Consider the following 12,761-nt stretch of genomic DNA (forward strand, 5'->3'; position numbering starts at 1 on the left):
AATCTGCCTGCCTCAGCCTCCCAAACTGCTGGGATTACAGGCATGAACTACCGTGCCTGGCCCCTATTTAAAGTAGTCTTTTTTTTTTTTTTTTTTTTTTTTTGGAGACTGAGTCTGGCTCTGTCACCCAGGCTAGAGTGCAGTGGTGTGATCTTGGCTCACTGCAACTGTCACCTCCCGGGTTCAAGCGATTCTCCTGCCTCAGCCTCCCAAGTAGCTGGGATTACAGACGCCCGCCACCACGCCTGGCTAATTTTTGTATTTTTAGTAGAGATGGGGTTTCACCATGTTGGCCAGTATAGTCTCGATCTCTTGACCTCACGATCTGCCCGCCTTGGCCTCCCAAAGTGCTGGGATTACAAGCGTGAGCCACTGCGCCCAGCCGCCTTCTGTTATTCTAAGAAAAGAACTATCTTGTACTTTCTATTTTATTTCATTTAAAAAAAATACATTCATGACCCACTAAAGTGATTTCATAATACGTTGATGAATTGTAATCTGCACTTTGAAAGTCAACACTCTAGCTTATTCTCCTAAATCCTCTGAGTTTTCCTGTTTGTGTGTTAATTACTCTGCAGAAAGGGCTTTAAGATTATTTTCAACTAAAGCTCTTCCAGAGATTTCTGTTGGAAGCTACTTTTTTTTTCTTTTGAGACAGAGTCTCGCACTGTCGCCCAGGCTGGAATACAATGGCATGATCTGGGCTCACTACAACCTCCACTTCCCGGGTTCACACAATTCTCTTGCCTCAGCCTCCTCCCGAGTAGCTGGGATTACAGGCATACACCACCACACCTGGCTAATTTTTTGTATTTTTAGTAGAGACGAGGTTTCACTATGTTGGCAAGACTGGTCTCTAACTCCTGACCTCATGATCTGCCCGCCTCAGCCTCCCAAAGGGCTGGGATTACAACCATAAACCACCACACCGGCCAGAAGCTACTTTTATGTATTGAAAGGGCTGCACCTTTCTTGTTCTCTTGTTAACATAAAAATCACACTTTGAACATTAGGCAGTTTTTAAGTGATCTCGGGAGGTTTCAGCAAGTTAATAACAAATATTTGTTGATTGCCTATGTTTTGCAAAAGATGACCTAAAAGCACTATTCGTGTGTATATATGTGTGTGTGTGTGTGTGTGTGAATGTGTGTATGTGTGCGTGTGCGTGCACATCGTATGTGCTAATAAAGTCTTTTGAGACCGTAGAAAGTCAGCTCTCAATAAGTGTGAGCTATTTTTTACTGGAGTTGATCAGATATGTACCAAATAACTCAGTGTGTTGGACCCCTCTCCTGCCTATAGAATCAGCTCTTCCAAAGGGCCTTGGAACGCCTACTTGGCTCAATACTGAGGGCTGGGAACTTTTTCATCCTAAGGCTGCATTTCCAATAGGGGCCATATTGGCTCCATCCCATCACAGTGTGCCACATGATCAGATGACAATAATTGCAGGCACCAGTGCCATGAGTTAATTATCTTCTCTTTTTTTTTTTTTTGAGGCTGGATCTCGCTCTGTCCCCCAGACTGGAGTACAGTTGCCCAGTCTTCGCTCACTGCAGCATCCACCTCCCAGGTTCCAGCGATTCCCATGCCGCAGCCTCCCAGCTGGGATTATAGGCATGCGCCACCATGCCTGGCTGATTTTTTATTTTTAATAGAGATAGGGTTTCTCCACGTTGGCCAAGCTGGTCTCAAACTCCTGACCTCAGGTGATCCGCCCACCTTGGCCTCCCAAAGTGCTGGGATTACAGGCATGAGCCACTGTACTGGGCCAGTTATCTTATCTTTTAGCCATCCCTACTCTCCGGTCAGTCCCATCTTAAAGGCAGATAATCGATTTGTCAGTGTTCGCTCTAGAAAGTAGTTGACCACATTGGACTTGGCAGACATTTCAGAAGATGTGGTGGTGGTTAGAATTTTCTACCTCCAACGTATTTTTTAAATCTACAATTCAGAAAAGAAAACTTCACCCAGTCCAGCCCTAGGGGTAAATAGATGCACCCTGCTGACCCAACTCATTGCAAGGCCATAGAAACAGGAACTGGCAGTGCTACTGCAGGCAGCTGGAGAAGTGACACTTACATGTGTGGTGTGGGCCCTGAGATTTTCTGATTCTAAGTGAAAGGTGAGCCTCCTTTATGGGTCCTGCGTTAGCTACCCTGACCCCATCCTAAGCAGACCCAGAGGTCTTGTAAGCTGAAGATGCTGCCTTCACAGGGCCAGCATGGCTATAGCCCCATAGGTCACATTCCCGGCTTCGCCGCCACGCACAGCCACCAAGCTGCTTTGATCTTTCCGTAGAATCTTCCCTCCTCTTCCTATAGCCATCCTCTCAGCCAAACTGGTGTTTATCCTGGATACCCAGGAAGGGTCACAGTCTTTTGGCCTCCTGAAAGTAAGACTCTCTCTCTTCTCCAGGATGCCCAGCATGGCCGCCCATGAGACCCAGTCTTCAGTCTTTAATTTTTTTCCTCCAAGGCTTACCTATCCCATTTCCCGGCCCCCTTCTCAAGAAGGCAAGGGTGATTCCTCTGTGCAAGTTGTAGCTCTGGCCTGGTCTGGCTGTCTTGCCAAAGACTCTAGGCTTCTCTGGGCAATATCCCTGATTGCCCACTGCTCCTAAAATTGCCCGTCTCTGCAACACCAAGCTCCTCAGCAAACGCTGTCACCGAAGCAACTTAGCCAGCACCGAGGGCCTTTCCTCTGCCTCACCTAATTGGGCCCTGGAGTTTTCCTCCTGCTACAGCTTCTAGAAAAATTCTTTCAGTGTCTTCTCTGAGTGACCTCATCAGTGGCCCGACGTGCTCTTTCTGTGGTTGGGGCAGGCAGGCTCTCTGTCGGCTTCTGCCAGTTTCTTCCCCCATAGGCTGGGGAAGAATCAGAGACATGGTTCCTACCCTCAGAGAGATGAAAGCACCAGAGGCCACAGTACTGAAGTGTGGGTCTGTTTCTCTCTGACGTCTACCCCCAGCTACCCACCGGGCCTCCCTAAGTGAGCTAGACCAAGCGGAAGTCAGGAGAGCTCCCCTGCCCACGGGGCATGGTCTCTCTAGAACGCAGAGGCAAAGCTAGAACTCTCTAGTACCTAATGCTTTGATTGCTGAGGGTGGGAGAAGAGAATGTCCCCAGAGGCACAGGGCCACCAGATAGAGGGCCCAGTCCCACCAGCAGGTGACAAGCATCCCTGTTCAGGACGAGAGGGAGCAGCTGCGCCAGCGAGACTGGGGGATAGCCGGTGGCCTCGGCAGGGGTGGTGATGTTGGTGTTGCTATTTGTATCTCAGTTCAGTGTCGGCTTGCCTATTCCTAGCTATTTTCCATTGGCAGGAGAGGCCAAATCTGAGAGCCCTTTCAGTTCCCAGCATCAAGCTCCTGCCATTGGGAAAAACGTTTTTTTTTTGTTTTTTTTGTTTGTTTGTTTGTTTGTTTTTCCCCCTTTTTGATGGGATTTGAAGCCCTCATCAAGAAATGGGGGAAGCCTGTGACCCTGGGCATGTGCCTTTCTGTCTCTGGGCTCAGTTTCTTCCTCTCTGATGCAGTGGGAGGGGGAGCTAGTAAATGTAGTCATCGCCGGCCTCCTGTAGCGTCCTGGCTTCTGATGTTCTGGCCGTTGTATGGACCACTCGGTCTCTCTCATTGACTCCTCCCCATGGGAGCAGTGGCCACGCCTCAGACTCTGCCTGTCACACAAATGTCCTCGAATTGTCACAGCACTGCCAGGTACAAAGGAGGAAACAGAAGACATGAAGTGAGATTATAACTGAAAGATGTGGGATTAAAATAAGATATCTGGGAAGAGGTTTCAGTTATGAAGATCCTGCTGGTGTCACCTGGTCTGAAGGGTGGCAGTCATGTCAGTCGTCCTCCCCTTTTACTCAGAATAAGCAGGGATCCAGTGGAGGAAGGGGACCATCGCTTGCAGAGCCTGCCCTGACCACCGTCTCACTTCCCTGCTCAGAAAGTGCCCAGGCCTCACGGTGGCTCACACCTGTAATCCCAGCACTTTGGGAGGGCAAGGTGGGCGAATCATGAGGTCAGGAATTCGAGACCAACCTGATCAACATGGTGAAACCCCATCTCTGCTAAAAATACAAAAATTAGCTGGGTGTGGTGGTGTGTGCCTGTAGTCCCAGCTACTCAGGAGGCTGAGACAGGAGAATTGCTTGAATCCGGGAGGCAGAGGTTACAGTGAGCCGAGATTGTGCCACTGCACTCCATCCTGGGCAACAGAGCGAGACTCCGTCTCAAAAAAAAAAAAAAGAAAAGAAAGTGCCTAGGCCTGCGCATTACCACTCAGGCTCCTCGCCATCGTGCTTCTGGTCTCTTACAGGCCTTCCCCACCTTCCCCTCCAGCCTGATGTCCCACCTCCCCTTCCGCAGTCACCTCCACATGTTCCACCTCCTCCACCTTCACACAAATGTAGGATCCCAGCCTCCCCAGCACGCACCCTGTTCACCTGGCTCTGGCACATGTTGGTCAGCCCTCAGGAGACCGCCACCCTTCCGCTCTGCCCAGTCTTAGGCCAAGCGCAAATCTCACCCCTTCTGTGTTGCTTTCCCTGATCATGAAGCCAAATGTGTGCAACCCATTCTGTCTCTGAATTTCTGCACCACCCACTCACTGGACACTGGGCCCTGTGCAAGTAAGTGTATGTTGTCTTTTCCATTAACTTGCTGACCAGTTCCCTGGGTTCTGCCATTGGAAAAGGGCCAACCCTGGTGGTCGCTCCAGCCCCGCCCTCACTCATACTCCCATGAGTGCGTCTTGACCCACTTCTGGTTCTTTGAACCAAGTCTAAATCAGCTTTGTTATCCCCAGCCACCTGCCTTCTTCCTGCCCAGCAGCCAGCACTGGAAGGAGAGCCAGGCTGAGCCTCAGTTAATGTTTGTTGAGTGACTGGATGGGTTTCTGGGGCCTCTGAGAGGTGAATGAAAGCCAGTCAAGGCAATGGGAATAACTATTGATTAAAAGTCATACCTGTTAGTTTCTGGCCAGGTCCCAAATCTGCTTCTGGGTAGATCGTTCCCCCACCTTCGTCACTAAGGCTATCGGAGGCCCCACCAGGGGCAGAGCTGCAGTGGGAGTTTGGGGCTGAGAATCTCCTCTGCTTATTTCTTACTTGTCTAAAGTCACCTTTCAACTCTTTCACCAAGGCACAGTAGATTCCTATCAACAAGGAGGAAGTGCCGGTGTGACCTCTGTGACCGTTCAGAGTCCCCTCTCCAGTTGCTGTCCTGACACGAAAGTAGGAATGAGTGTGGAAAGGCACAGGCTTGGACTGAGGGGCTGGGGGAGGGCTGTCGGACCCCCAGAGCACAGGCTGTCCTCTGGAAGCATTAACGTAGGTAAATGGTTAACAGCAGGGAGGATTTCTCCCTGCTCCTCCTCCTCTGCCACAGTATTGACTTTTAACCACTGACCTTTCTGTGAGGTGTGAGATTCTGAACAAAGTTGAATGTGGTCATGGATGGTTAAATACCCACCTTTCCCTTCTGCCCCTGCCTCTGCCCCTCCCCCTTCTCAAAATGTGGCCTGAGACCTGCAGGCCACCCCCTGGATATGGTGGCTGCTCAGAGAGGGAGATACACTTGCTCACAGAAAATGAAAGTTGGCAATGACTCTCTGACCCTTTAGGAATCCAGAGTCTTGGCTCTTAGGAGCCATAGAGAGCCCTGTACCCAGAAGGCCAGGCCAAGCCAAGCCAATCTGACTTAACAGAAAAGCCAAGTTCCCTAGCAGAAGAAGGCATTTTGGAGCACCCTTACCGGAAACAGCTTTCCATCCTCAGTCTTTTGCTTATTTCTTCCTGCCATGCCCCCTCCTACCCTACTCCTGCCCCCAGGGACCTGCCAGCGCACTGCATAAGACATTTTTAAATTTGCTGGCAAAATCCCCAGCACCAGGCTCCGCAGCCTCCCCCGTTGCTCACATATTTTTTACTGGGTGTAGTCCGCTAGCTAGCATTTCCACCCCTCTGCGCCCTCCATGGAGTCTGGGGAGAATCGCCACCCAGCTGTGTTATTTGTTCAGGATGACTTTTCCATTCCATGCCCGCTGTGTTCGCTTTTCCTGGAATGTTCCCATCATCTCCCGGCTCCACTGGGCCTGGGCCAGCGTGCCATCTCCACAGCATTGTGTGTGACTGTTTGGTGCTGACCCGAGGTGGGCATTGGAGGAGTGTGAGCCTGGGCTGGGTCCTTGGAAGGCCTGGAGTTTCTTGGTTTCGTGCGTTATCCATCCCCGACCACTGAGAGCTGAATGGGAGTGTGCGGTTAGTGCCCTCGAGCTGGTCTTGGTGACCTCTCCCTAAGCACACACTGCCAGGCAGCTTTGAACTTCACACCTGGTTTCTAAATCCACGGAAGCTGAGAATAGGAAGAAAATCTGAGGGGTTACCCAAGATCCTGACTTTCTCTCCACATACTTCCCTACCCCAGCCCTGTGCAGCAGGCAGGAGTGTTGGAACTCAGTCAGCTGGCCTGGGGAGGAGGGGAGAGGGAAGGATGAGACCAGTTTAGGCTAGTGAGAAGTCTGTAAAACCCTAGGCGTGCCATGCCTGGGAACAGACCGTGAATACCCCCGCGAAGCTCTCAGTGGTCAGACCAGATTTGGGTATCGACTCACTTTGATCTCAGCTCTTCCTGCTCTCTTAAAGGTGCAGTTTGTGATCTTCTTTAAAGGAATATTTTATTTTCAATACAGACACAGCCCTTGACGTAGCAGTAAAAACCTTCCCCCCCGAGAGACACGTGGCTGTGAAGTGTTTTGGTATGTAACGTCCTATCTTTGCCTACATGGAAGGGTTTGTCCCACTGCTGCTTCTGTCCTTCAGAAGGGTGCTCTCCTACCCCCTCATGCCCAGGCCCCGGAGCACTCAAGTGAGGGTAGGGGTCAGCTTAGGCGGGAGGTCTCTTCTAGCCGGGGACTGGTTTGGGATGGGGAGCGGTTGTCATCCTTCACCCAACAAGAGTTTCTTTGAGAACGCCACTCCCTGCCCCCCACTTTGAAGATGGAAGTCAAATTTTCGGACTCTGCTGTGCAGAGCAGAGAGGTCACTAGGCTCTAATGCATTTACCATTGACTGCCCCTCTTGTAGTGCGTCTATTAGTGAGTAATTTGATTTGTACCTATTCATTTGCAGTCCCTGCAGGAGCCTGGAGCTGGCCCCTAGTATAATTGGTGCTGTCTCTATTTTTACATCATTAGATTAGCCCCGACTCCTGGCCACTTGTTGTCTGCGCTTGTCTGTCCATTTATACAACCTAATGTAACACAAAATTCATTACTGATCACATTACTTTCAACTCTGAAGCCAGCCTTGTGATAAACATTTGGTTAACCCCTTCCTACCCGTGGGAGGGCTGACAGAGCAAATGCACTTCCACCCGACAGGCAAATCAATATCTTAATACACCAAAGTGGAATTGCATTTCTAGATTTGTTATTCCTTCTGGAGGAGCAAATGGAAAGGCTCACCCGAGCCAGCTGAATTGAATAATGAATAGAGCCCCGGCACCAGCAGCCAGTCTGCGAGCACAGCACAAAGGCAGCCTGGCCTCAGCCCGGCCTTTTCCATCTGGACGGGCGGCGGCATCTCCACGGTTAGCTGAGACCGTGAGCCTCTCCCAGCCACAGCGTGTGGGCTTGAGACACAGGCTGGGACCCCAAAGAGGGCAACAGAGGCCGTGCCCCAACACCATTCCTTTGGCTAGGCTTGGCCTGGAACACTAGACCAAGAAATGGGTTAGTCAATTTCGAACCTTGTTCACCGAAGTCAAGGCTACCAGATGCTAAATGCCACCGAAAAATTAAATCTATGACCAAACTTAGGTTTACCATTTGGAAACAAATATAAAAAGCTCTTCCTCTTTAGAGCCAGGTCCGTGACGTTGGGATTGGTTGGTTCACACCAACTTGGGTGTGTGAGCCTGTCCCTAAGGCCAGCATTCTTCGGCACACAGATGCCGTATGTGCCTGTATGTGGGTCTGGTTCTCTGTTAGGGTTGCTGTGAGCAGCATGTGGGACTCTAACACAGGAGCTGGCCTGGAGTCTTAAAGGAACCTCAACTTCAGCATAGCATTATTAATCTAGAAAATTCTCTCCTTCCCCGAGCCTGGTCATCCTTTCTCCAACCCCCACTGGTTTCTGGGTAGCAGTCACAGCCGAAACAAGTTATTAACTTTCAGGACAGTTCGTTTCAAAGTGAAAAAGACCCTCACTTATAAAGGAACCCTCATAAAGCCTGGGGCCAGGCGCAATGGCTCTCGGTTGTAATCCCAGCACTTTGGGAGGCTGAGGCAGGCAGATCACCTGAGGCCAGGAGTTTGAGGCCAGCCTGGACATCGTGGTGAAACCCCACTTGTACTAAAAGTACAAAAATTAACCAGGCGTGGTGGCACATGCCTGTAATCCCAGCTACTCGGGAGGCCGAGGCAGGAGAATTGCTTGAACCCGGAAGGCGGAGGTTGCAGTGAGCGGAGATTACCTCACCGCACTCCAGCCTGGGTGAAAGAGCAAGACCCTGTCTCCAAAAAGAAAAGAAAAGAAAAGAAACTCTCATAAAGCCTGTACCACAATGATTAGAAACAGAGGAAGTAGAATGGAACCCAGTACCATGAAAGTCATAAGTGCCGTGAACTGAAGATCCTCCAGTGGGAAGGGAAGCTGGGAAAAGCAGCCCTCCGGGGACCGTTCTGCCTGGATTTGGATATGGGGAAGTCCTGGGCAGGAGGCCGAGGAGCAGAGGCACTGAAGCCCGAAACAGGACGCCCCTCTCACACAGGACTGCACCTTGGACCCAGCTGTCCCTTAAGCTGTCCAGAGCCCTCCCAGGCCAGAAGTGGCAGTCTGTGAGATGTGGAGGTCCTGGAGATTCCTGGAGAGGGCTCAGGCACCACGTGGGGCCTTGTCTATTAGGCAGATTCCTCCAGTGTCTCACACGCCTCTCCTCCTTCGTGTACGGGGTGGGGGGTGAGGTAGGGGGGTGCCTCCTCGAAGCAGTCCCAGGGCCCTAAGGTGAGAAGTAAGAGGTAGGGAAGGTCCTCCCCTGCCCTGGGCTGTAGGGCCATGCCCAAGCACAGGGGGTTCCTTGTCCCAAAGACTCCAGAATCATAATCCTCGAGTACTTCCTATTGTGAAGAGCTACAGAGAAAGCAGGAGTCCCCTCAGGAGATTATTATGACACCCCCACATCCCAGCAGTGGAAGGACACTGGTGTGCCACTGAGGTGAGCCTCGGCACAGTGCTATCTCCTCAGGGTCAGGGAGACCCTTTCAGAAGGAGTGGGGGCACTGACCCCCCACCCCCACCCCTGACCAACTCCCAGCACACCGCCTTGCTCAGCTGCAAGCCCGCAGCTTTGGCCTCAGCTCTTAATCCTCTCAGGGGGGTAAATGGAACATGGGGGTGGGGGAGATCCGGGTATCCCATGCTGGCCCCAGCCCCATAAGCTCTAGATAACAGATCAGAGCACAGGCCTTCGCCTTTGCAGAATAGGACGGACCAGTGGCAGGGAGGAACGCACGTCTGCCCATGGAATGAGAGACTGATTTCTTAACCTTGATGGAGAAGGGGAAAGCCACATCTTACCAAACTCTTCCGCTGTGTTGTAGGGAATTTAATTACATTTGGACATTTGAATGAGAACCAGATGTGGCTGTGCCCGCCAGCCAGCAGCATTCAAAGGACAGCCGCTCCCCTGTGGTCCACAGGGCCCAGTGCTATCTCGTCACGCTGGAGGGGACCTCAGGGAGCCGGGAACTAGGGTGGGTCTTCCGAGCTTCAAGGCTGGACTCCAGGACACAGGCAGGTCAAGGCCAGCTGCCAGCACCTGGTGCCAAGGGCGAGCTCCAAGCCCTGCGCCCTCTTCATAGCCGGCCAGAACGGGCCTGTGTGCTAGTGCCTGAGACTCCTCCAGGCCCCTCCACACAGAGTGGTGGCATGGCGACACCTGGCCAGACATTCTTCATCCCCCAAGCCCGCCTGCCATGCCCCTCAGCACTGAGTACCCCCTAAAGGGCATCAGCCAAGGCTCTGCTCCCAGGGTGGCACGGAGGAGCCGGAGGTGGGAGGGGCATTTCAACCCCGCTCCTGGGGGCTCTCTGCCTGCTGGAGACAGCAGAGGCAGCAAAGCTTATGTTTTACTCACGGGTCTCGAGTGCGTGTCCGGGGCGGGCTCTGCTTCTTAAAGCCCCCCGCATGCTCTTCTCGTTAGAGCCGCACATACCCAGTGTGGTCACCGGAGCAGACCCTCCCCTCCTGTGCCACAGACGCTGACGCAGATGGGAAGTGAAGTGACTTGCCCAGGTTATTTGGCACATCTGTGGCAGGACTGAGGCCACAGTCCTCCTCCCCAGGCCGCCACGGGGAGCCGTAGGCCAGGGCTTCTCCACAGCTGGCCGGTCCTGAGCCCGGCTTCTCAGACACATCAAAACAGGAACAGAGGAGCTGGGTCAGTGCAGCCTTTTCTGTCCCCTCGTATGGCGTGTGGTGGCTGCATGTACTCTCCCTTGGTCAGGGTTTCAAATTTCACTCATGTGTGGGCACCGAGAGGGTCCCTGGATATGGGGTCTAGTCAAGGTGGTCTGGGTGGGTGATCCGGCCATGTTCTCCTTTGAAGCCAAGATCTGGGGAGGCCTGAGTAAGGCGGCTTTCCTGGGAGTGAGGTGTAGCAGCTGTTGGGGGTGGGGGATGTGGCCGCAGCCCCCCCAGGCCAGCACAGCCCGAGGCTCAGGCATGCTGGTCCTACCACACTTCACTGGTTCAAAGGCTGCAAAGGTGAACCCGGGCTGGGCTGAAGCTCCACCTGGAACTCCAGTGCTCTCCTTATGACACACACAGGCACAGTAGGCTCTAGAGGAGAGGCGTGACTGCCCTAAGTGACAAGCCTGGTAAACGTGGGACAGGAGCTAGGGAGAGGCCCCTCCCGAGTTCTCCTTAGGCCTCTCTCCTCCCCCACCTCTCCACCTTCTTCCTCCCTCCCCAGCATTCCAGCACACACATCTCCTGGCATCTGCCCTGTCCCTGCTGGGGCCCCTGGGGATCCAGGGCTCTAGTCTGTCTCTAAGCCCCGCTCATGGCATTCAGGCCACACTGGCCTGCTGTCATGAACAGGGCTTGCCTGAACTTTCCTCTCTGGGTCCCGGCGGGAAGGGGACATGCCCGTGCCCTCCCTGGTTTCTCGGGTAGAAGCTCAGGCACAGAGAGGGTCCTCTCTCTCTCCCTAGCCAGATGTCAGTCATGACTTTCCCCTTCAAGGGGTGGTGGACGCCTGGCAGCATCTCAGGTCTCTCACCCTCAGGTCTCCCAGCAAACCCTGCTGAGGCTTTAAGCACCTGTGCCTGGCCCCGGTGGCCAAGGACAGCAGTTCTGGGGATCCTGAGCCAAGAGCCCCAGAGGTCTCCCTTCCGTGTTAGGAGCTGGTGGGGGTGGTGCAGGATGCACCATGTGGCCTCATTCTGGTCAGAAACAAAAGCTGGGCTAGGAGAGAAAGCCTGTTCCTAGGAGCCTGTGGGTGGAAAGAGACTCCAGCCAGGGAGGAGGCCATGCCTGCACTCAAGCAAGAGCTTGCAAGAGCCCAGGCTGTGCTGTGGGGAAGGCACCAGTGCATGAGGCGCCTGGGCCAGGGGTCTGCGCTCAGACTGAGGCGTGAAGGCCCTTCGCAGGCCGGAGGGAGCACTGCCTCTCACCTGCTCCTTGGTGCCCGCAGCCCAAACCAGGATTCCTGTTAGCAGAACCAGAGGAGTCTTTTCATCCTCGGCTACCAGAAGCTGCCCTCCTTCCTTCCTCTAGCACGTGTGGGAAGGGAACAGTAACCCCTTCCAGAGGAGAACGGGCACTGCCGTCTCAGTCCCTGCCGGCCCCAGCCCCCGTCGTCCCAGGCACTCGCTACTGGTGGGCCAAGAGGACCCCTGGTCTGTGGGTGTGGCAGTGAGCTCTGGAGCCTCAGAGGGAACCTGGGGGGAGGGGAGCCCCACACTGCAGGGCGTGGGGGTAAGCTGAGGGGAGCCAGGCAGCCTGGGAGGTGGGGATGCTGAGTGCGGTGGGAAACAGGGCCGCCTTTAACTGCTGCACTTTTCACCTCCTAAAAAGTGCCCTGGGGGCTGAGGCTGGCTCCAGCCCAGAGTGTGGTCTCTGACGAGGCTGTCAGGGGTTTAGAGGCAGGCTCGGCCAACTCCATCTCTGTCTGACCCAACAGGCCCCCCGCCTCCCCAGCCACGCTCCGGAAGAGAGAGCAGTTGTTTCCAGGCACAGGACTGGTGTAAGACAAGCAGCCCCGAGCCACGTCTGCCTGGGCCACCCCTCTCCAGGTGCCAGCACCAGGAAGCTGCCAGCCGTGCACAGCCCCACGCGTTTTGTTCGTCTTCCCTCCACCTAGCCTCTCTCTCTCCAAGCCCTATTTTGCGTAGCTGGTCCTGTCTGTAGAACGTAAGGGCTCTGCGCACAGGCCCCTCGCTGGCAAAGTTGATCGCTTGGGGCAGACCACATATGGTCCATTTGCTGAACTTCTAGCGGTCCTGTGGTCCCCTGGTCTCTACCTCCCATGTCCCATCAAGGGGAAAATGCAGAAAATGCCTGACCTCCTAATGAGAGGGTCTCCCCGACTATGTACCTCACTTCCCATTCAAGAAGCCCCAGGCAGAAGGGGACCAAAGCTGTTGGTTGCACACCTCCTCAAAGCCAGGTGCTGGGCAAGCTCTGGCAGCTCACTGTCTGCCGTATGCCGTGCAGCCATTGCTCCCCTGGGCTACCACGAGCCCAG

General features: G+C 53.7%; 1 protein-coding gene across 8 annotated transcripts in view; it reads left to right on the forward strand.

Moving 5' to 3' along the window:
* BCAS3 (BCAS3 microtubule associated cell migration factor) overlaps nucleotides 1–12,761 on the forward strand; it is a 661,861-nt gene that overhangs the window by 642,272 nt on the left and 6,828 nt on the right. For 3 of the 8 annotated variants that reach the window (XM_039475903.2, XM_010339706.3, XM_039475902.2), the window contains one exon: nucleotides 6,703–6,768. The exons of 4 other annotated variants lie outside the window; for them this stretch is intronic. In XM_039475903.2, the coding sequence (XP_039331837.1) occupies nucleotides 6,703–6,768 (66 nt within the window). Of the gene's footprint in view, nucleotides 1–6,702; nucleotides 12,310–12,761 lie in introns of all 8 variants that reach the window. One more of the 8 variants, XR_012514509.1, reaches the window with a different exon arrangement.

Source organism: Saimiri boliviensis, chromosome 17 (assembly GCF_048565385.1).
Source record: "Saimiri boliviensis isolate mSaiBol1 chromosome 17, mSaiBol1.pri, whole genome shotgun sequence".
NCBI classification, from domain to species: Eukaryota; Metazoa; Chordata; class Mammalia; order Primates; family Cebidae; genus Saimiri; species Saimiri boliviensis.